Raw genomic sequence first — 25273 nt, forward strand, 5'->3', positions numbered from 1 at the left:
TGCACTGAGGAAAATCTGCACAGCAAAATGTCCCTTTGAATCAACCCTTAGAGAAATCACACCAATATAAACAGTATTGTGTCACTTCATGATAGCAACATGGTCAAGAATGTTTTTGCCAAAACATTTCCTTAATGCTCCTTTAAGGAATTGAGACGCAAGTATTCAGCGGAGCCCATCTCCTGATATTAGCACATCCATAAAAATGTGCACTACAATTGACAACCAATTTATAAAATCATCAGCACCTAGACAAGCACCTTTAGACTAGAGCCAGAGATCACAGTAAGTCATTTAGCACTGTCAAGCTGATGTGATTCCTACAACACATCAGAAGGCATTAATGACATTAGAGACAAAGACATAGGAGGAGAGGGTGAAGGGGGAAAAGGGGGAGAGAATGTAGCAGTGCCCCCCTGAAATGGATTTGAATCTCCACTCAACCATTACACCTAATGACGGTGTCTGCTGTATTGATGTTGGCTTCAGGGGGGGGTTGAATGGAGGGGAAGCAGGGAGTGCATTAGGAAGTGGGCATAGGGCGTATCAGATATATGTGCCACACCAAAAAAAAATCAGACACACAATAGGTGTTCCATTAGCAAACTGTCAATCACTTTCCATAGTGTTTTTAAAGGAAGCATGCCCACAGTCCATTGTCTGACGATTCAGTTATACAGTATGTAGGCATACGTGTGATATCATTAGCAAACTACACATGACATTGAATTGTCAAAATGAGAGAGAAGCAAAATACACTTACATGTTTTTGTAATGTGTATATCACTCGTGTTGCTCTCACCTATCCAGTTCTCTTACTGTAGATCCTGGAGGGGGGCAAGGTCAAGAAGGCCACAGAGAAGGGAAGAGGGATACTGGATTTGTTTCCACAGTCATTGTAGCTAATAATTCTGCCTTATCTGAAGGATCTCCGTTTTTCTGCCAATGATGTACTGTTCATGTTACAGAACTCTACGTGGAGGGACATGGAACACAGAAGCAACAGTCCAATCCAGACTCTCGTTCATGAATACAAACTGAAAATAGAACTGAAATGCAGCCTATCAGGTCTAGTGATAGGGATTAAGAAATACGTCAGCATCCTTGCCAGATAGTTGGTCTAATGTCGTAGTCTCGAAATGTGCAAATGGATTTGCTGGATCTTAAGTAATTGGAGGGAACACAATTAAATATGCTTAGCCTTGCTGAGACACATACAAATGTGAGTGTTGGTCACTAGAGTTTTGAAATGCACAAACAATTCTCAATGACTCATACATTGCATAACGTAAATTCTCAGGAAACATAGTCAGTATGTTAAGTATATAGTATACATGGATATCAGCATGAAGAATAATAACTATGATAAGCAACACAAAATACACCCACATTCTTAAGAAACGTAACATTAATTGTTAACCCTTGGCTGGTTATGTAGGCAGTTACCTATGCTGCCTTATCAAGGTTCATCAACACAATTAACACATTATGTGGGTTATATGGTCAATACTGGCCATGGTCATAAAATACAATGTTTTGTTTATTACTTTTATCTCAGGGGAAAAACTGAAGACAAAGCAACAGTCTGTTCCTCTGGTGATTGTACACGATGCAGCATAAGTGTTGCATTTTAAACTCGCCATGAAATACTGCACTGTAGATAATCGGCATTTTGGGGTATTTCTATTGATCTTACCATTTTAACGAGTGCTGCTTCAATGCATTGTCAGAATGTTACGTAGCAATGTGTTTTGTTTGGGGGTGGAATTGGCCATTCAAAGCAATTACGGCCTCGCAAAGCCATTACTGTGAACGGTTTAGAGATGCTAGACAGAAATAAATGTGACTATAACATGAGTAAATCTGTGTCACATTTACTGTACAGACACTCAAATGAGATATTTTCGATCAATTATAATGAAGACATTACTTAAAAGAACTAAGGAATGTAATATTTCACAGATGTTCCCAGACGTGTTGCACAATAAACCAACAGTAAAATGAAAATACAGTGAAGTCATATTCCATAATAACAAATACTAACTAAATGTCACTGTGACATGTTTTAATTCTTGTGACCTGTGCATCAATCTAAGTAGCATAATAAAAAAAATGCCCCAAAATCCCCATCAAAATCCGTCAGTTTAAGCTACAGATATCAGGACTTCTGCATCTGTGGTGACAGGTGGTGCTTGTCAGACCATGAGACATCCTGAAAATCAGTCTTCTCACAAAAGCGTCTGTAGCCTCTGAACGGTTTGGCCTACAAACCACAGTATTATGAAAAGGGGAGACTCTCACAAACACAATGGTGTTCTCCGTTTTGCTCTACGACCCCCACAAGTGTCACAGGACTCGTCTGAAGTCGGTAATGCTGATGTGCCAACTTCTGACTATAGGGTCTGAACCGTTTGAGCTATAAACTAATATGACCCCACTATGGAAAGGGGAGATGCTCATGAACATAATGGTGTTCAATCGTTTTGTTCTATGACCCCCAAGTGTCACGGGACTCGACTGAAGGTAACCCATAAAAACAAATGGAAGTGTGGAGGTAGTTTTGTGCCAACAAAAATAAGGGGTTAAATATATGTGGGTGTTGTTTAGCACTCTCACAATTCATTGTGACAGTAGCTCTTATTTTCAGCAGTGTTTTTATTTCTGCCACCGCAACAGGCCAGCAAGAGAGTGAGTTGTACAATCTAACAAATAAATCATTATTAACACTGAAGAAAAAAGTCAGTTAACATGGACAGTCATGGACACGTGTTCCTAGGCCGTCATTGAAAATAAGAATTTGTTCTTTAACTGACTTGCCTAGTTAAATAAAGGTCAAATAAAAAAGGTAAAAAAGGTGGTACAGGCAAAGGGCTACTTCCTGAAATTCTCACATGATGTGCCACCAAAAAAAAAAGATGAAACCATGTGTTTGATGTGCCAATACCATTCCATTTATTCCATTCTAGTCATTACTGTGAGACTGTTCTCCCCAATTAAGGTGCCACCACAGCAACACTTAATTATAGACTGAAGCAAGTACATGGTTGCTTTAGGCAAGGTGTTGGTGCATTCATAAAGAATTCAGACCCCTTGACCTTTTCGAAATGTTGTTTGATTGGATTAAATAGTTTTTTCCCCACATCAATCTACACACAATACCCCATAATGACAAAACAAAACAGTTATTTTTGTATATATTTTTTTGCAAATGTATGAAAAATAAAAACTGAAATATCACATTTACATAAGTATTCAGACCCTTTACACACTACTTTGTTGAAGCACCTTTGGCAGCGACTGCAGCTTAGAGTCTTTTTGGGTATGACGCTTCAAGCTTGGCACATCTGTATTTGTGGAGTTTCTCCCATTGCAGATCCTCTTAAGCTTTGTCAGGTTGGATGGGGAGCGTCACTGCACAGCTATTTTCAGGTTCAAGTCCGGGCTCTGGATGGGCCACTCAAGAGATTTGTCCCGAAGCCACTCCTGCATTTTCTTGGCTGTGTGCTTAGGGTCATTGTCCTGTTGGAAGGTGAATCTTCACCCCAGTCTAAGGTCATGAGTCCACTGGAGCAGGTTTTCATCAGGGATCTCTCTGTACTTTGCTCCGTTCATCTTTCCCTCGATCCTGTCTAGTCTCCCAGTTCCTTCCGCTGAAAAACATCCCCACAGCATGATGCCTCCACCACTTTGCTTCACCGTAGGGATGGTATTGGCCAGGTGATAAGCGGTGCCTGGCTTCCTCCAGATGTGACGCTTTGCATTGAGGCCAAAGACTTAAATCTTGGTGTCATCAGACCAGAGAATCTTGTTTCTCATGGTCTGAGAGTCCTTTTGATGTCTTTTGGAAAACTCCAAGTGGGCTGTTATGTGCCTTTTACTGAGGAGTGGCTTCCGTCTGGCCACTCTACCATAAAGACCTGATTGGTGGAGTGCTGCAGAGATGGTTGTCCTTCTGGAAGGTTCTCCCCTCTTCACAGAGGAACTCTGGAGCTCTGTCAGAGTGACAAAAGGATTCAAATCATTGCACCCAAACCCAAAGATGCTAAAATAGAAATTGGTTCTATTTGTGACGCTCAATGTGCTGCATGTCCGGCCTCTCAAATCAAATCAAATCGAATTGTATTGGTCACATACACATGGTTAGCAGATGTTAATGCAAGTGTAGCGAAATGCTTGTGCTTCTGGGTCCGACAGTGCAGTAATATCTAACAAGTAATCTAACAATTTCACAACAACTCCCTTATACACACAATGAAAGGGGATGGAATAAGAATATGTACATATATTCGAAATATGGATGAGCGTTGGCTGTGCGGCATAGGCAAGATGCAGTAGATGGTATAGAGTACAGTATAAACATATGAGATGAGTAATGGAGGGTATGTAAACATTATATAAAGTGGCGTTGTTTAAAGTGACTAGTGACTAATTTATCACATCCAATGATTAATTATTGAAGTGGCTAGAGATTTGAGTCTGTATGTTGGCAGCAGCCACTCAATGTTAATGATGGCTGTTTAACAATCTGATGGCCTTGAGATAGAAGCTGTTTTTCAGTCTCTCGGTCCCAGCTTTGATGCACCTGTACTGACCTCGCCTTCTGGATGACTGCGGGGTGAACAGGCAGTGGCTCGGGTGGTTATTGTCCTTGATGATCTTTTTGGCCTTCCTGTTACATCGGGTGATGTAGGTGTCCTGGAGGGCAGGTAGTTTGCCCCCGGTGATGCATTGTGCAGACCGCACCACCCTCTGGAGAGCTTTACGGTTGTTTGCGGAGCAGTTGCCGTACCAGGCTGTGATACAGCCTGACAGGATGCTCTCAATTGTGCATCTGTAAGAGTTTGTGAGTGTTTTCGGTGACAAGTCACATTTTTTCAGCCTCCTGATGTTGAAGAGGTGCTGTTACGCCTTCTTCACCACGCTGTCTGTGTGGGTGGACCAATTCAGTTTGTCCGTGATGTGGACACAGAGGAACTTAAAACGTTAATCTTCTTTCATCACCTTCTCCACTACTGACCCGTCGACGTGGATAGGGGGTTGCTCCCTCTGCTGTTTCCTGAAGTCCACGATCATCTCCTTTGTTTTGTTGACGTTGAGTGCGGGCCTTGTCAGTGGCACTGTATTGTCTTCAAAGCGAGCAAAGAGGTTGTTTAATTTTTCTGGGAGCAAGATGTCGGTGTCCATGACGGGGCTGGTTTTCTTTTTGTAATCCATGTCTGAGCTGTTGAATTGCGACTCTAATTTATCTCTATACTGACGCTTAGCTTGTTTGATTGCCTTATATACTTCCGGCGCCGACTGAGATGGCCGCCTCGCTTCGCGTTCCTACGAAACTATGCAGTTTTTTGTTTTTTTACGTGTTATTTCTTACATTAGTACCCCAGGTCATCTTAGGTTTCATTACATACAGTCGAGAAGAACTACTGAATATAAGATCAGCATCAACTCACCATCAGTACGACCAAGAATGTGTTTTCCGGGACGCGGATCCTGTGTTCTGCCTTACAAACAGGACAACGGAATGGATCGCAGGCAGCGACCCAGGGAAACGAGGTGGTGTTCTGGTCAGACTCCGAAAAAGGGCACATCGCGCACCCCTCCCCAGCATTCTTCTTGCCAATGTCCAGTCTCTTGACAACAAGGTTGACGAAATCCGAGCAAGGGTGGCATTCCAGAGGGACATCAGAGACTGCAACGTTCTCTGCTTCACGGAAACATGGCTTACTGGGAAGACGCTATCCGATACGGTGCAGCCAACGGGTTTCTCCACGCATCGCGCCGACAGAAATAGACATCTTTCTGGTAAGAAGAGTGGCGGGGGCGTATGCCTTATGACTAATGAGACATGGTGTGATGAAGGAAACATACAGGAACTCAAATCCTTCTGTTCACCTGATTTAGAATTCCTCACAATCAAATGTAGACCGCATTATCTTCCAAGAGAATTCTCTTCGATTATAATCACAGCCGTATATATCCCCCCCCCCAAGCAGACACATCGATGGCTCTGAACGAACTTTATTTAACTCTTTGCAAACTGGAAACCATTTATCCGGAGGCTGCATTCATTGTAGCTGGGGATTTTAACAAAGCTAATCTGAAAACAAGACTCCCTAAATTTTATCAGCATATCGATTGCGCAACCAGGGGTGGTAAAACCTTGGATCATTGTTACTCTAACTTCCGCGACGCATATAAGGCCCTGCCCCGCCCCCCTTTCGGAAAAGCTGACCACGACTCCATTTTGCTGATCCCTGCCTACAGGCAGAAGCTAAAACAAGAGGCTCCCACGCTGAGGTCTGTCCAACGCTGGTCAGACCAAGCTGACTCCACACTCCAAGACTGCTTCCATCATGTGGACTGGGACATGTTTCGTATTGCGTCAGATGGAAATATTGACGAATACGCTGATTCGGTGTGCGATTTCATTAGAACGTGCGTCGAAGATGTCGTTCCCATAGCAACGATAAAAACATTCCCAAACCAGAAACCGTGGATTGATGGCAGCATTCGCGTGAAACTGAAAGCGCGAACCACTGCTTTTAATCAGGGCAAGGTGTCTGGTAACATGTCCGAATATAAACAATGCAGCTTTTCCCTCCGCAAGGCTATTAAACAAGCTAAGCGTCAGTATAGAGACAAAGTAGAATCTCAATTTAATGGCTCAGACACAAGAGGCATGTGGCAGGGTCTACAGTCAATCACGGACTACAAGAAGAAACCCAGCCCAGTCACGGACCAGGATGTCTTGCTCCCAGGCAGACTAAATAACTTTTTGCCCGCTTTGAGGACAATACAGTGCCACTGACACGGCCTGCAACGAAAACATGCGGTCTCTCCTTCACTGCAGCCGAGGTGAGTAAGACATTTAAACGTGTTAACCCTCGCAAGGCTGCAGGCCCAGACGGCATCCCCAGCCGCGCCCTCGGAGCATGCGCAGACCAGCTGGCCGGTGTGTTTACGGACATATTCAATCAATCCCTATACCAGTCTGCTGTTCCCACATGCTTCAAGAGGGCCACCATTGTTCCTGTTCCCAAGAAAGCTAAGGTAACTGAGCTAAACGACTACCGCCCGTAGCACTCACTTCCGTCATCATGAAGTGCTTTGAGAGACTAGTCAAGGACCATATCACCTTCACCCTACCTGACACCCTAGACCCACTCCAATTTGCTTACCGCCCAAATAGGTCCACAGACGATGCAATCTCAACCACACTGCACACTGCCCTAACCCACCTGGACAAGAGGAATACCTATGTGAGAATGCTGTTCATCGACTACAGCTCGGCATTCAACACAATAGTACCCTCCAAGCTCGTCATCAAGCTCGAGACCCTAGGTCTCGACCCCGCCCTGTGCAACTGGGTACTGGACTTCCTGACGGGCCGCCCCCAGGTGGTGAGGGTAGGCAACAACATCTCCTCCCCGCTGATCCTCAACACGGGGGCCCCACAAGGGTGCGTTCTGAGCCCTCTCCTGTACTCCCTGTTCACCCACGACTGCGTGGCCACGCACGCTCCAACTCAATCATCAAGTTTGCGGACGACACAACAGTGGTAGGCTTGATTACCAACAACGACGAGACGGCCTACAGGGAGGAGGTGAGGGCCCTCGGAGTGTGGTGTCAGGAAAATAACCTCACACTCAACGTCAACAAAACTAAGGAGATGATTGTGGACTTCAGGAAACAACAGAGGGAACACCCCCTATCCACATCGATGGAACAGTAGTGGAGAGGGTAGCAAGTTTTAAGTTCCTCGGCATACACATCACAGACAAACTGAATTGGTCCACTCACACTGACAGCGTCGTGAAGAAGGCGCAGCAGCGCCTCTTCAACCTCAGGAGGCTGAAGAAATTCGGCTTGTCACCAAAAGCACTCACAAACTTCTACAGATGCACAACCGAGAGCATCCTGGCGGGCTGTATCACCGCCTGGTACGGCAACTGCTCCGCCCTCAACCGTAAGGCTCTCCAGAGGGTAGTGAGGTCTGCACAACGCATCACCGGGGGCAAACTACCTGCCCTCCAGGACACCTACACCACCCGATGTTACAGGAAGGCCATAAAGATCATCAAGGACATCAACCACCCGAACCACTGCCTGTTCACCCCACTATCATCCAGAAGGCGAGGTCAGTACAGGTGCATCAAAGCTGGGACCGAGAGACTGAAAAACATCTTCTATCTCAAGGCTATCAGACTGTTAAACAGCCACCACTAACATTGAGTGGCTGCTGCCAACACACTGTCATTGACACTGACCCAACTCCAGCCACTTTAATAATGGGAATTGATGGGAAATTATGTAAATATATCACTAGCCACTTTAAACAATGCTACCTTATATAATGTTACTTACCCTACATTATTCATCTCATATGCATACGTATATACTGTACTCTACATCATCGACTGCATCCTTATGTAATACATGTATCACTAGCCACTTTAACTATGCCACTTTGTTTACTTTGTCTACATACTCATCTCATATGTATATACTGTACTCTATATCATCTACTGCATCCTTATGTAATACATGTATCACTAGCCACTTTAACTATGCCACTTTGTTTACTTTGTCTACATACTCATCTCATATGTATATACTGTACTCGATACCATCTACTGTATGCTGCTCTGTACCATCACTCATTCATATATCCTTATGTACATATTCCTTATCCCCTTACACTGTGTATAAGACAGTAGTTTTGGAATTGTTAGTTAGATTACTTGTTGGTTATCAGTGCATTGTCGGAACTAGAAGCACAAGCATTTCGCTACACTCGCATTAACATCTGCTAACCATGTGTATGTGACAAATAAAATTTCACGTGATTTGATTTGATTTGATTTGCATTGCCTTGCGGAGGGAATTGCTACACTGTTTGTATTCGGTCATGTTTCCGGTCGCCTTGCCGTGATTAAAAGCCGTGGTCCGCGCTTTCAGTTTTGCGTGAATGCTGCCATCAATCCACGGTTTCTGGTTAGGGAAGGTTTTAATAGTCACTGTGTCTGTCGTTCTGCCCCTGAACAAGACAGTTAACTAATCCACTGTTCCTTGGCCGTCAATGAAAATAAGTATTTGTTCTTAACTGACTTGCCTAGTTAAATAAAGTTAAAAAATATATATATATTGACAGGTGTGTGCCTTTCCAAATCATGTACAATCAATTGAATTTACAACAGGTGGACTCCAATCAAGTTCTTGGAACACCTCAAGGATGATCAATGGAACCAGGATGCACCTGAGCTGAATTTCGATTCTCATCGGCAGATGGTCTGAAAACTTATGCAAATAAGTTATTCAAGATTTTTTTTGCAAGAATTTCTTAAAACCTGTTTTCGCATTGATATTATGGGGGTATTGTGTGCAGATTGATGAGGAAAATGTTATATTTCATTCATTTTAGAATAAGGCTGTAACGAAACAAAATGTGGAAAAAGTGAAGGAGTCTGAATACTTTCCAAATGCACTGTACATATATTTGCAATAATCCTGTCCAATTGCCGTTCTTAACTTTTCCTGTCATGTATCTGAAAATACATTTATTGTACAGTGCACAAACAACACTGGAGAAGATACATTATTGAGTCTTATTTTTCAATTCTTATTTTTCTTTGACAAGGCATCAACACGGCATTTAACATCACCTATGCATTATTTTCTTTAGAGGTCTTGAAAAGATACAGAGGCACAAGTTCAAGTGCTAAAGGCGATATTTGTCTGTGTGGTTAAATTCCAGTTTCAGTTTTCTACTGGTATGCATTTAGAGGTGCTGTGTCCAAGTTACCCTGAAAATAGAACGTTTGCATAGTTGAAGTAAGAGAACATTTGCATACCTGAAGTTACGCATTAGATCACAAATGCATGTAAGAAGCATAACTGGGGTGAGTTGGTTTAGAATGAATCCAGTGCACTGTGTATTCTTGAAAACTAAAAATGTATTGACAAATGCATCATTCTGGTCGCATAGGGCGACCTCCAACAGCACATGACTACCTTAACCCACATGTAACACATTTCCTTTGCTCCCTTCCATAGGACGTTCCAGGACTTGTCCAAGCAGATGGACCTAGCCTATGGAACAGTGAGAGACTCAGCCGTATACGAGTACTTCAGAGCCAAAGGCACCAACGCTCTGGAGCAGGACAGCACCTTCGCTGAGCTCTGGAGAACCATCAACAAGAACAACGGACATGAACACTCAGTCTCCAGCCCCTCTGAAGGCATCCGCAAGGTGAGCTCAGGAACAGCCATGTCTGAATTCATCGATTTCAGCAAAGTGGAGCCTCTTAACAATGTTTTTCCAGATGAGTGAAAATGATTGGTAGACGTTTTATTCTAAATCATTTCAGCTATACCAGCGAAGTACTTTCAGGATGCACACAAAAACAGAACTATGCAGGGCATATTATGATGTCCATAGAGAGACTTTTAAATTTTTTCCTGATTAAAGTTAATGGTTCAGCTGAAATGAATATCTCAAAGCCTAGCACAAACATACAGCAGTACACAGACAAATCAACCTTAGAAATGTTTTAGTAATTAAACAAATTAGTTATAACAGAGTCTAGTCACACACGCTTGTCATTAAACATCAGGATGTTTTGAGCTGCTAATTGGAATTTGTTCAGCCAAAACCCGTAGTGTTCTGCAGATACTTGGTGTAATGGTAAATTAAACCAGATTCTTAGTGAGGGAAATTGCTTAGTGTTTTTTTGTGCTTAAAATTGAATTATTGATATTTGTGTTGACAAGAGTAGAGTAATTTAACCAAATGTATAAGAGTCATTTGAACTGAGATGAAGTTCAGTGTGAATGGTAATTCAGAATAATCACAGTAATAAACAGACACACACACACACACTCCCAGCAGGACACAGACAGAGTATCCTGAGGTATCTTCCATGAATTAAACCAGCAGAAAAACGTGTAGTGTGTTCAAGGTTTAAAAATACTTCTTAAGTTTGCCCAACCAAAAAAATGTATCAACCCCTACAAAAAATGTCCATTAATTGTAATCCACATAATAGTTCACATCACAGGAGGTTGGTGGCACCTTAATTAGGGAGAACGGGCTCGTGGTAATGACTGGAGCGGAATCAGTGGAATGGTATCAAATTCATCAAACACATGGTTGTTTGATGCCATTCCATCCGCTCCGCTCTGGCCATTATTATGAGCCGTTAACCCCCTCAGCAGCCTCCACTGGTTCACATTTCCTGTTACTGCGGGATTATGTTCCTGCTGTAGCAAACTGTTTCAAATTAAGATTGTACATCTGTATAGCCATTAAACCAAAAAGTATCTTAGTGATTTGAACTGAGATACTGTTCAGTGCGAATGGTAAATGAGAAGATTTAAGAATCCGATGGGAAATTACTTTTTTCTGACTTTCTTTTGGAGTTTAGTTTTGGAGTTTTCCTTCAGGACCTCGTGCAGTTCAACAAATATGTCTACAGACAGGCTGCTTGGAGTTCTATTTGGGAAATAATGACATTACCTTGAAATATCTGGGACTATTGGGAAAGCGCCAGGATAAACAGAGCAAAACAAATTCACACTCAGCAAGAATTTAAGAGATTTTGTTGCTGTTCTTGTTAGTCTGGATACATTTCATGGTCAAGCGATCTGGCCAGACTACCGCTTTGTACCCTGACAACGCAGATGTGCCATGATCACTCCTACTGAAAACTACTTGGTTCACATTAGCTAATGCCAAAGTGAACAGCACTGACTGGCTATGACTGACTGTCATGGACTTGAAAATAGACTCTGGTTAAGTTTGTGCTTAAGGCTGGTGATGCATGTGTGTTTCTGTGTACATTTCTGTTTCCCCCATTTAGTCCGATCTCCCCTCAATGTAACCCCTGTGTATATCCTTCCCCAGGCGAAGAGAGATTCCTTTGCCTTCCTGTGGGACATGGCTGTGGTAGAGTATGCTGCTCTGACAGATGATGACTGCACGCTGACGGTGACCGGCAACAGTATGAGCAGTAAGGGCTATGGCCTGGCCCTGCAGCACGGCAGCCCCTACAGAGACCTCTTCTCCCAGAAGTGAGTGCCCCCTTCCAGCCAACCCACCCTAACAGCCACCTACAGTATTTATGTTGCTGTACTGTAGATTGGTGCATTTGATGTCCTTGTGACATTATATGTGTAGTTTTCCATAAACACTCAATTTAACAGTTGGATTACATACATCTATGCTATAACAAAGCTAAACCATGTCACAAATTCCAATGGTAGTTTTTCATTCAAATAAAGACAGAGACTGCAGTTCTGAAGGAAACCACCCCATTCCCTGTCTCGGCCCCTGGAAGCCAGAGCAAATCTGCAATCTGTATCAAGTTCTGCGCATCATGTTTCTTTAAATCCGTATCATGTTTCTGTAAAGTTTTTCCAGTGAAAAGTCCACGCAGCATCTTCATGCCAACCATTTGATTTTAATCAGTTTCATTGGATTAGGCATTTAGATCTTGAGTTATGTACAGTCAATCAATGAAATGTATTTATAAAGCCCTTTTTACATCAGCCAATGTCACAAAGTACTGTACAGATGTATAAGCACGGTGGCTAGGAAAAACTCCCTAGAAAGACCAGAACCCAGGAAGAAACCTAGAGATGAACCAGGCTCTGAGGGGTGGCCAGTCCTCTTCGGGCTGTGCCGGGTGGAGAGTATAACAGAACATGGCCTAGATGTTCAAACAGTCATAGATGACCTGCAGTGTCAGATAATAATAATCACAGTGGTTGTAGAGGGTGCAACAGGTCAGCACCTCAGGAGTACAGTGTTGTTTCAAAGTACAGTGTTGTTTTAGTTATGTACTGTGAGCAAATTTGAGCGGAGATTATGTTAACTGACATGCCTAGTTAAATAAATGATGGTGGAAATGTGGATTAAAATATTCCTAGAAGTTGGACAAACATGATGTGGGACATGCCAAACTGGTAAACTAATTTAATTTAAAGGAGTGGCTGTGGAGTGGAACCCTTTTTGATTGCAAAAAATCCTAAGCTTCTGCACTGCATGTTCGGAATTCTCAACTTTACACACGGTCTACTTGTTCGGCTTCCGAGAGAACAAGCCACTCTGGCGAATTTCAGCGATGAATGGAGAATGATACTCAATAAATAAAGTTAGGTCAATGCTGAATTAATTTCTGTAAGATCACATAATGATAGTATTCTACATAACAGAACATAATATAATAGCATAATATAACATTACAGTAAGACAACAACAACAAAAATGCAGTGCCTTAGACCGCTACGCCACTTAGGAGCGAGCCATCATTGTAAAGCCCTAGTTATTTTGGGGAATTGCCTAATTTATTTCTAAAGGTGATTATTTATTTTATGTGATTAATAATAAATGTACATTTGTCCCTCAGGTTTAAGGGCAACCCTGTTACGTAAACTTAAAGGGATAGTGCAAGATTTTGGCAATTAAGCCCTGAACTGATAGATAAATAGGGTATGTTTCTGCTTGCAGTTTGAAGTAAGTTAAAGGTAGTTTCGAGAGCCATTTCTGACTAGCATTAGCACAATGACTGGAAGTCTACCAGGACAGCTAGAATGCTTCTTTAAAAATGAACATTGAACATCTTATAGTCAAGTCATAGTGTAAAAGCCGGGGGCTGGTGCTTTGTGATGAGAAACTGAGTGGATTGAGCATAACACACCAACCCTGTTACCCATAGGTAGATAGGCTAGAAATGTTTTAAACTAAGACGGTGGCCTGGAAAATGGTGACTCTTTAAAATGAATTGGTTTTGAAACGAGTTAAACAAGCACTGCCAGCCTGATGATGAAAGACTACAGAGAGCCCATTAGTAAGCTTACAGTATAGTTGAGAATGGATATAAGAGAATAATGGCAAAGTGGCTGAAACGTGAAGAAAGACAGTTCATCTCTCCCACCCAAGGTGATGGCTTCACACAGGATCTTTATTTATCCCCCTTCACATCCACACACACCACATAAGCTACTGAACTGTATATGCACACTTACCTGTGTCATTCCATGAATTCAGTGCCTTTTAGGTAGTATATTGGTAGTGTAATTGTATCAGAAACATCTATTTATTTCACCTAATTTGAATATTCTATCATAAAGAGTATATGTTCAACTTCATAATAAACATGTTTTCCCATCTCCAGAGGTATAAAAAATACTATAAAAGACAACTATTAAAGTGACATGGTTGACCGTAATAGGGTTGGTAATTTCACCTTAAATCAGCAATAACTCCCCTTGTGACAGAGGGGCGTTTGTTGTGAGCAACAGGGAGGGGAAATTGAATGCAAGCTTAACATAATTTAGGACTGTTATTAATCTTCTCATATGGCCAGTATGATATAACACAACATGGTTTTTACACTGGGTACAGTTTAGGGGTAGGTTAAGGGCTGTTACGGTGACCGTATTACCGCCACAACGGCAGTCATGACCGCAGTCAAATTCCATGTGAACGTTTAGTCATGGTAACTAGGCTTCTCCAAGCTCTGATGCTGCTGATGGTCATAGTAGCCAACCTACTAACTGCCTGGTACTCAGCACTCTATTGTCCCACTAATCACTCTGACATCAATGAAAACATCATCGAAAATCAAATGAAACACTTCATGAGAGCCTATGCTCATGCAACATTTCTATAGGCAATGCAGTTGCGTGAGAAAACAGAGTTTGATGGCCTCTATTAAAAAGAGGAGGATCCCATCAGCTTTCTATAGTCTAGGCCTACGATATTTATTTCTCAACTTTCTTAATATTAAGCACATTGCTTCGCTTTACAACAGGAGTATATTCTACCTGGCTGGCATGAAAATTAACAACAGGTTAAGTGCCCTCCATTCGCTATTTAAGTACATAGATGACAGTATTTTCCCCCCTGCCCCTGTTCCGAGACAGGTGCATGAAAATGGTCCATTCTAAATCAAAACTAATTCCACACATATATTATTTAGTACATTAATTAAAGAATAGTCTGATGGCTTACAATTTTAGCCTTTCACTTGAAGGATGTAGCCTTTCATTTAAATGATGTAGGCTATTATGTCTTGTGAATTATGTCCAGCGTGAGGCAATAAAGAGTGAATGCCTTTTTTTGCTACTTTTTCAAATCATAGTCACACACCTTATGTAGCCTAGCCCATAGGCCTATATGTTTTAATACGGTTTGTATCACAACTAAAGTGGCCAATAACTTCTGAAAATTAAGCACTTGAATCGACTTTACTACCGGTGTAGAGCCTAACTGGCATACATAGGTGGCGCGTGAGTTTCAAGTTAGGGGGAAATCCTTTTCACCATAAAAATGCACCTTTATAATAAAGCTTTACATGCATAATCACATTTGTGGTCACTTTTGAGTGATTTCCCTCTAATTGATTGCACTTTGGAACATTTGGGCTTATAGCCTACTGCCTGATGAGCATTGCTGTGCTTATAGTTGTGAAGAAATAACCTACTAGTTTATCAACATTTTAAGATAAACAGTCTGATCTGTTGCATCAGTCTCATTGCTTTTTAAAACATTTTTGATGCGAGTGGTTGTATTAATTTGGTCCGACTCATCTTGTTGGCTGACAAAAAGTGAATGTGGACAGTTCTTCTAACATCTTCAATATGCGCCTTGGAATTCAATAAGATGGATGCTGCAGTTGCATCCCCGATGTGTCTGTCTTCACTTGTAGTGTAGTTAAGATCTCAGATGCCTGTGAGAAGGACCCGATCACATGACGGGCATTGGCTAATAGGAATTGAGATATCTGAGAGGGCCATGTGAGTGAGAGGTGCTTCGGAGCACAGCGATTGGCAGCCGGGAGAAGGGAATTATAATTATTATATTCAGCCCTAGGGCACAATGGCCACTTTGGCCGCTAAAGGCGTGGATTTTTTAGGGGGCATTACAGCCACTCAAGGGGGATGCCGCCAGAAAATTCAAGGCCAGGTAAGAATATTATCAAGTGCTTGTCAACTTGGGAATGAGAGACTGATGAGGTGTGTGCAGCCTACGTAAGAAACAAAGCAGAGCTCATTTCTTTCAAGTCACTTCATTCAAATCATCATTAGAGTCACGTCATGCAGCCTTAGAATGTTTTAAAAATCAAAACAAGTAGCCCAACGTTTGTATCACAACTAAACAACTCTAAACTAAGCATAAAGGAGGACCTGTTTGTTTGTTAACCGCTCAACACAGAATAGCCACCGCATATGTGCACTTCCTCAGAAATCATTTGGAGAAAATATCCTTTCTATTTGATTCAGCTATGTTCAATTGTATTTTTCATGCTATAAAATAATATAAAATAATGCCACGGAATTCAAAGCAAATCTTGTCTGGTAAATGAACTAGTGTAGCCCACAGCCAAATGGCATTGCCAGATTAGGGCCTAACATAAGGACAACTCGTGACTTGTTATTCTGAAATAGACTACATTTTATTCATATCATGTTTCTTTTGAACTGTCAAAAATAAATAATAGATTTATTGTGAATGGTGTAGGCTTTTTAAAATGTAGATTTTCCAACGGTCTGCATCAGTGGCTAAATGTATTAATGTTAATTAACGGTCAATTACCACGAGGCCGGCAGTTATTTGCTTAACAATCACCGGCTGACCAAATTTCATGACTGCCACAGCCCTAGGTAGGTTACACAGTAACTTCTCCACATTGCATTATTTTACATGAATTAAACATCCCTACTGAGCAAACACTGGTTGAATTTACGTTGTTTAAACATCATTTCAATGAAATGACATTGAAGCAACGTGGAATAGACATTGAATTGACGTCTGTGCCCAGTGGGTCTCCTCTACCAGTAATCTGTCATTTTCACAACTGAGTCCAATGTAATTCTCTCTATTTAATTTAATCCTATCACAACTGTTTGAATAAGGAATTTGCTCTAGCGTGCTACTCACCCAAGTGCTTTCAGTGCAGACAAAGAACAATAAAACTCTTCTATCTGTGTTTGTCAGGATCCTGGAACTGCAGGAGAAAGGGGACCTGGACATCCTGAAGCAGAAATGGTGGCCCAGGAAGGGCCGCTGTGACCTGGACAGCCACTCAGAGGCCCAGCCAGAGGGCAGGGCTCTGAGGCTCCACAGCTTCGCTGGGGTGTTCTGCATCCTGGCAGCAGGGCTGCTGCTGGCCTGCCTGGTGGCCGCACTGGAGACCTGGTGGAGCAGCAACCACTGCCGGCGAGAACAGCCCAAAGAGGTGACCGAGAAAGCAGCCCCGACCCAGGGCCCAGACTCACTGCTGCCCCTCCCCAGGCCCAGGCCGAGACCCAGACCCCCGGGTCCCCCGGTCCTGCCCAGAGATGCCACTGCCACACTCTACTTTATGGATCCAGGCACAGACACCAGCCACGATTTAGTAGAGCTCCAGTACACACAGTTATAGGTGTGCCCTAACAATAGTCCAAATTGATGTGATCGTTTCATCTTGTCTTTGGGTGGGAGAGAAGTCAGTTTGGGTAGCCTGTTTGAAGCGCTTCCTCTCTCCATTTTTTCTATTGCAAAAGAGCCTTGGAGGGATTATTCAGAAACGTAAACATGCAATTAATTGCTTGTTTTTGCTTGTTTCTGCTGAAAAGTGAGAATTCATTATCATCATAATTTTCATGGATGGCAATAATTATGACAGCAAAAAAATGAAAAATGACAACAATTATGTTGGTCAACTGATTCAACAACGTTGTACTTCTGGGTAGATATGTTCTGCCTCAGTCGTGCAAACGCTCCCTTTAGCTCATCCATTCAAGTCTTACTGCTGTCAAATAGCTTTATCAAAGCACCTGCAAGAGACTGAACAGCCTCTGTGGATATGGTGTCCAGAGATCAAAGGCTTGACATGGATCCCTAAACTAAAGTGTGAGCAAACAAGATGCTGGCTTTGACTTGTCTGTTTGATTGGACGATACAATAATGCAACAAGAGAACATTAAAAAAAGCACTTAATGTAAGAATATTGTCATGATTGCTACATATTATTAATGGAGTATTAGATTAAAGAGTGATGACCTAAACGGTCCCACTTTATTTGAAGTGCATCATATGAAGGCTTCACAAAGCATTCATATAGGCTTTATAAGCACTACTACATAAATGGGCCACAAATAGTTTATAACTGTATTTCATGCTCTATACAGGATTTATAAATGTGAACAAATAAATGGATGGTTATGTCACACAGTTATGCCACATTATGAATCTGTATAGAGCATTGTAATGTAGCATGGCCTTTTTAATAAGAAGGTCACATTCAAGATCCCTGAGCGAGAGTTAAAAAAACGAGGCTCTAGGTTTGATATGTATCACTGCAGTTGTTCAGTAAAGCAATATACTTACCTTGGTATCAAAGTGTGAGTGTTCAGTCATTACAAGCATGATATACTGTTTGTGGTGCTTTATGAAGCCTTCAAAAGATGCACTTCAAATAAAACGGGACTTTTAAACATTACCCATTTAATGTCCGATAGTGTAATACTCCATTATAAATTTGCCATGAGATGTCATAACCTATCATGACCTTCAATGGCAGGTGTTCTTTCAGTCTTATGACAGCAACAGCATATGCAGGCAATATGACAACAATTTGCAGTACATTGTGCCCCGGTACATAATAATCCCTGGTAATTCTGAGTGACGTCTTATTGCAATTATATGTCAATGTCCGGATTCACAGCCATGCTGGTTATTTACGTACTGTATGATTGTCTGTGATCCTGTGCAGGTCACTAAGGACTACAGTCTGGAAAGGGTTTCTGGTCCATTGACATATAATGGTATTACAAGTGCTTCACCGGAAGGCAGGCGTGACATGTGGACAGACAGAGAGAGAGACTGGGAGGAGGCAGAGACTTTTGACACAGGTCAGGAGAGACCTGAGATATATGGGGCACTGTATGGGGTTGGGGAAGTGGGGGGTCAGATAGGGTTGGGTGGGGCATGGGAAATGGATAGGAGTAGATATGTATCGCTTCACCAGTCATCTCACTCCATGGTCTCTCCTGTTGTTTGGTGTTTCGTCTTTTTGGTATGATTTAACATCGTGAGAAATGTTGGAACAATGAGAGGAAGGAGAAGGAGCCAAGAGGCCATATGTTTGGCTGTGTTTTCCTGTGCAGTAGATTTTTCTGCAGAATCTATTACCCTTAACATTTCCTTTGGCACTTGTGGCTGCTTCTCACCCCCAAATTACACATTACGGAGTATTGAATGACAAAAAATACAGTCAGACTTTCAACAAATGATTTATTGAAATGATTGAAAGTCCTTGTCTCCTACAGTCTCTCCTGTTCCATAAAGTGTGATGCATTGACATTGTACAGTATGACCATCTGAACCAGTCATTTTATAAGGATGCTTTCCGTGCAGTAGTGTGGTGCATAGATACATGCATTTCAAGAAAGGCTTTCTACTGGAGGAGACATGTTTAGAAATTACACATTAAATCATTTGGTTTTATGTTGTACCATTACGCCTTGATTTTGCAGCTTAGCTTGTGGTTGTAGCATAGTGTTGACGTTGAATAATATGGATTTGAAGTAATTCAACATTCAAGTTCATAATATTCAAATTGGAAATGTAGTGTCAACAATGTGAATAATTAATCATGTTGTTAAATCAAACAATTTCTGATCACTGCTTCTTTTTTTCTCAACCCCATCTCACTTTTCACATTTCTTGCACTTTTCATCCCTTACAACCTGTGTATCTCTCTCTCTCTCTGTCCCTCTCTCTCTCTGTCCCTCTCTCTCTCTGTCCCTCTCTCTCTCTGTCCCTCTCTCTCTCTGTCCCTCTCTCTAGGACAAAGAGGTGAATCTAGAGCAGGTCCACCAGCGTTTGAACAGCCTCCTAGACGAGGACATGGCGCACAAGCAGCTGGCGGGCCAATCTATCGAGATCTCTGCCCTGGACATCGGCAGCATGCAGCCCAGCCAGTCCCTGGAAGGCCTGCCTTCACGGGACCACTACCCAGGCCACCACAGGGGGTCGCTCTCTGTGACCACCTTCCTCCAGGAGGGACATGGGGCAGGAAGGACACTCGGCAGGGGCACTGGCAGAACCCTCCCCCTACCCCTCAGCAGCGCCACCATGCCCTCTATCCGCTGCAAACACAGGGCGCCCAACGGGGGGCTCTTCCGACAGAGCCCCGTCAAGACGCCAATGCCATACCAGTCAGTGCCCGGAGGACCCATTCCAGAAGCCATTGATGGAAACCACGGGACTTCCATCTGAGCACTCAGCCTCAGCTCAATCACCGACACTTAAACCCCATTCATATCTGGTTCTAACATGCATTCTTTGTTCTGATGCTGTCCACATTCTGATTGTGCCTACATTTTTAGACAGGTGTAGACGATTAAAAGACACATTGAGATCTGATCGTGATCTGGATATCTTACAAATGTAAACAGATCTGGACAGTGTCTTAGAATTAAAAATATATATATTTTGAAAGAATATCTGTCATATAATTTGCTTACATGGAGGGTCCAGGAAGTCTGGTCACAATGCAGACACAGTGGATGGATAAGAGACACATGTTAACACCATGTGGAGATGCATGTCTGAAAATGTGGGTCCAATCAGAATGTGGACAAGGTCAGGACACAGGGCGCATGTTAAAACCAGGTATTAATGGGGCTTCAGTCTCGGCTGTGGTGAGCTATACAGAGTGAATGGTGAGAGGGAATGTAAATATGGATGGCAAGAAAATGTTTTTTTTTACCGCTGAAGAAATATGTAGGAAAACAATTTGTGGAAAATGACTTTCATGTACATATTTGTAATTATGGACATCAAGAGTTGAGGTAAAAATAAAAAATAAAGTGTATTTTGAATATTCTCAATTTTTTAAGTTGAGTTTAAAAAACAGATACAAAAGTATTAAAACATGACTGTTTGAATGGATTTGTAAATTTTGTTCTAAATTAATAAAGGTGATAATTCCTTGTGGTTGTTTTCTAAGTGCCAAGTTCAAAGATGTTTTCTTTCAAATAAACATGATATGAATGTATCCAATTTATGAAAAGACACTAACTTCACACTTCAAAGACAGTGGAAAGAGTTGATTTGTTTAGTATGAAAACAATAAAAAAACATGATAAAGTTCAAACTGTGTAGGCTACTTTGAGCCGTGTTAAGCATGTTGTTTTTTGTAAAATCATAATTTATTCATTTATTTATTTATTTATTTATTTATGTATGAGTGAGTGGCCATGTCTGAATACCCATAACTGCATTCCATATAGTAAACATTTTATAGTATATTACAGGCATAGTAAATACATTTTTCCTCAATAAAGTAGCTATCGCCACCTGACTGTCAGAAGGGGGGAAGGAGAAAAGTAGTTGAGTGTCATCTGCATAGAAATTATAGGAAAGACCATGTGAGGATGACAGAGACGAGTGACTTGGTGTATATAGAGAAGAGTGGAGGGCTAAGCCCTGGGGGACACCGGTAGTAGGAGTATGTGATGCGGACACAGATCCTTTCCAGTTCACCTGGTAGGAGTGGCCTGCCAGGTAGGATGCAATTCAAGAGTGTGCAGAGCCTGAGACGCCCAACCCTGAGAGGGAGGAGAGGAGGATCTGATGGTTCAAGGTGTTGAAGGCAGCAGATAGATATAGGAGGATGAGAACAGAGGAGACAGAGTCAGCCTTGGCAGTGTGGAGAGCATCTGTGACACAGAGAAGAGCAGTCTTGTTTGAGTGACCCATCTTGAAGCCTGACTTGTTCGGGTCAAGAAGATCATTCTGAGAGAGATAATTAGAGAGTTGATCAGGGACAGCACACTCAAGTGTTTTGGAAAGACAAGAAACAAGGGACACGGGTCTATAGTTTTTGAAGTCAGATAAGTCGAGTGTTGATTTCTTGTGGAGGGAAGTGACTCTGGCCATTTTGAAGACAGAGGGGAGGCAGCCAACGGTCATCGAAGAGTTAATGAGGGAAGTGAAGAATGGGAGAAGGTCTCCGGTGATGGTCTAGAGAAAGGAGGGGGGAGGGGGTTGAGCGGGCAGGTTGTCGGCCAGTCAGACCTCACCAGTCACAGGATTTCATCTGGAGAGAGAGTGGAGAAAGAGGTCAAGGCATAGGGTAGTTCTGTGTGAGTGGGACCAATAGGCTGAGTGAATGAGGAGCCAATGTCGTCAACCTTCTTTTCAAAGTGGTTGACAAAGTCGTCCACAATGAAGGAGAAGGGAGGGCAAGGGTGTGTAGGAATAAGGAGGGAGGAGAAGGTGGATAAGATTTTCCTAGGGTTAGAGTGATATAAAGTGGCTTTAGCAGTGTATACAGAGGAAGAGAAGATAGAGAGCTGGGAGTAAAAGGATGATAGGTCCTCTGGAAGTGTAGTTTTCCCTCAGCTACCCACAGCCCTGTTCTGTAAGCTCTCAATGAGTCACTCAGACATGAAGCAGAAGGAGAGGGTCGAGCCGGCCAAGAGGGAAGGGGACAGCGTGAGTCATATGATGCGGAAAGGGAGGACAGTAGGGTCAAAGAGGCAGAATCAGGAGACAGTAGGGAGAAGGATTTAGCAGAAGGGAGAGATATAAGAGTAGAGAGTAGTGGGGGAGAGAGCCCGAAGATTGCTATGGCACATGACCATCTAGGTAGTCAAATCAAATCAAATCAAATTTTATTTGTCACATACACATGGTTAGTAGATGTTAAATGCGAGTGTAGCGAAATGCTTGTGCTTCTAGTTCCGACAATGCAGTGATAACCAACAAGTAATCTAACTAACAATTCCAAAACTACTGTCTTATACACAGTGTAAGGGGATAAGGAACATGTACATAAGGATATATGAATGAGTGATGGTACAGAGCAGCATACAGTAGATGGTATCGAGTACAGTATATACATATGAGATGAGTGTGTAGACAAAGTAAACAAAGTGGCATAGTTAAAGTGGCTAGTGATACATGTGTTACATAAGGATGCAGTCGATGATGTAGAGTACAGTATATACATATGCATATGAGATGAATAATGTAGGGTAAGTAACATTATATAAGGTAGCATTGTTTAAAGTGGCTAGTGATATATTTACATAATTTCCCATCAATTCCCATTATTAAAATGGCTGGAGTTGGGTCAGTGTCAATGACAGTGTGTTGGCAGCAGCCACTCAATGTTAGTGGTGGCTGTTTAACAGTCTGATGGCCTTGAGATAGAAGCTGTTTTTCAGTCTCTCGGTCCCAGCTGTGATGCACCTGTACTGACCTCGCCTTCTGGATGATAGCGGGGTGAACAGGCAGTGGTTCGGGTGGTTGATGTCCTTGATGATCTTTATGGCCTTCCTGTAACAACGGGTGGTGTAGGTGTCCTGGAGGGCAGGTAGTTTGCCCCGGTGATGCGTTGTGCAGTCCTCACTACCCTCTGGAGAGCCTTACGGTTGAGGGCGGAGCAGTTGCCGTACCAGGCGGTGATACAGCCCGCCAGGATGCTCTCGATTGTGCATCTGTAGAAGTTTGTGAGTGCTTTTGGTGACAAGCCGAATTTCTTCAGCCTCCTGAGGTTGAATAGGCGCTGCTGCGCCTTCTTCACGACGCTGTCAGTGTGAGTGGACCAATTCAGTTTGTCTGTGATGTGTATGCCGAGGAACTTAAAACTAGCTACCCTCTCCACTACTGTTCCAAAGATGTGGATAGGGGGTGTTCCCTCTGCTGTTTCCTGAAGTCCACAATCATCTCCTTAGTTTTGTTGACGTTGAGTGTGAGGTTATTTTCCTGACACCACACTCCGAGGGCCCTCACCTCCTCCCTGTAGGCCGTCTCGTCGTTGTTGGTAATCAAGCCTACCACTGTTGTGTCGTCCGCAAACTTGATGATTGAGTTGGAGGCGTGCGTGGCCACGCAGTCGTGGGTGAACAGGGAGTACAGGAGAGGGCTCAGAACGCACCCTTGTGGGGCCCCCGTGTTGAGGATCAGCGGGGAGGAGATGTTTTTGCCTACCCTCACCACCTGGGGGCGGCCCGTCAGGAAGTTCAGTACCCAGTTGCACAGGGGCGGGGTCGAGACCCAGGGTCTCGAGCTTGATGACGAGCTTGGAGGGTACTATGGTGTTGAATGCCGAGCTGTAGTCGATGAACAGCATTCTCACATAGGTATTCCTCTTGTCCAGGTGGGTTAGGGCAGTGTGCAGTGTGGTTGAGATTGCATCGTCTGTGGACCTATTTGGGCGGTAAGCAAATTGGAGTGGGTCTAGGGTGTCAGGTAGGGTGGAGGTGATATGGTCCTTGACTAGTCTCTCAAAGCACTTCATGATGACGGAAGTGAGTGCTACGGGGCGGTAGTCGTTTAGCTCAGTTACCTTAGCTTTCTTGGGAACAGGAACAATGGTGGCCCTCTTGAAGCATGTGGGAACAGCAGACTGGTATAGGGATTGATTGAATATGTCCGTAAACACACCGGCCAGCTGGTCTGCGCATGCTCTGAGGGCGCGGCTGGGGATGCCGTCTGGGCCTGCAGCCTTGCGAGGGTTAACACGTTTAAATGTCTTACTCACCTCGGCTGCAGTGAAGGAGAGACCGCATGTTTCCGTTGCAGGCCGTGTCAGTGGCACTGTATTGTCCTCAAAGCGGGCAAAAAAGTTATTTAGTCTGCCTGGGAGCAAGACATCCTGGTCCGTGACTGGGCTGGATTTCATCTTGTAGTCCGTGATTGACTGTAGACCCTGCCACATGCCTCTTGTGTCTGAGCCATTGAATTGAGATTCCACTTTGTCTCTGTACTGACGCTTAGCTTGTTTAATAGCCTTGCAGAGTGGCTAAGGTTGGAGGAAAGTGAGACCTGGAGGGGGTAGGGGCTGAGTGGCTAGGGTTGGAGGAAAGGGAGACAGAAAAGCAAACAAAGTCGTGATCAGAGACCTGGAGGGGGGTTGCATTGAGATTAGTAGGTGAACAGCCTCTTGTAAAGGTGAGGTCAAGCGTATTGTCTGCCTTGTGAATTGGAGGGGATTGGGAAGGCTGAGGTCAAATGAGGCAAGTAGGGGAAATAGAGAGTTGAAAATAAATTAATTGAAGGCAGACGTTGGGAGGTTGAAGTCGCCAAGTACGAGCGGTGAGCCATCGTCAGGAAATTAGCTTATCAAGGTGTCAAGCTCATTGAGGAACTCTCCAAGTGCACCTGGTGGGCAATAGATGACAGCAAGAACAACTCGGGGGGATGCACTGTACTCTTGATTCTAGCCATCCCGGATCCGGGATCATGAATACAGCCTCAAGCTCATTACCATAA

At 43.1% G+C, this 25273-nt stretch overlaps 1 protein-coding gene across 1 annotated transcript in view; it reads left to right on the plus strand.

The window, feature by feature from the left end:
• LOC118369764 (glutamate receptor ionotropic, delta-1-like) overlaps positions 1-20998 on the plus strand; it is a 353361-nt gene extending 332363 nt beyond the window's left edge. The window contains exons 13-16 of the mRNA XM_035754436.1: positions 10054-10249; positions 11903-12069; positions 17000-17240; positions 19835-20998. Of these exons, the coding sequence (XP_035610329.1) occupies positions 10054-10249; positions 11903-12069; positions 17000-17240; positions 19835-20266 (1036 nt within the window). The 3' untranslated portion in view covers positions 20267-20998. The remainder of the gene's footprint in view (positions 1-10053; positions 10250-11902; positions 12070-16999; positions 17241-19834) is intronic.
• Positions 20999-25273: the final 4275 nt, after the last annotated feature.

The sequence above is a fragment of the Oncorhynchus keta genome, chromosome 36 (genome assembly GCF_023373465.1).
Source record: "Oncorhynchus keta strain PuntledgeMale-10-30-2019 chromosome 36, Oket_V2, whole genome shotgun sequence".
Taxonomy (NCBI): domain Eukaryota; kingdom Metazoa; phylum Chordata; class Actinopteri; order Salmoniformes; family Salmonidae; genus Oncorhynchus; species Oncorhynchus keta.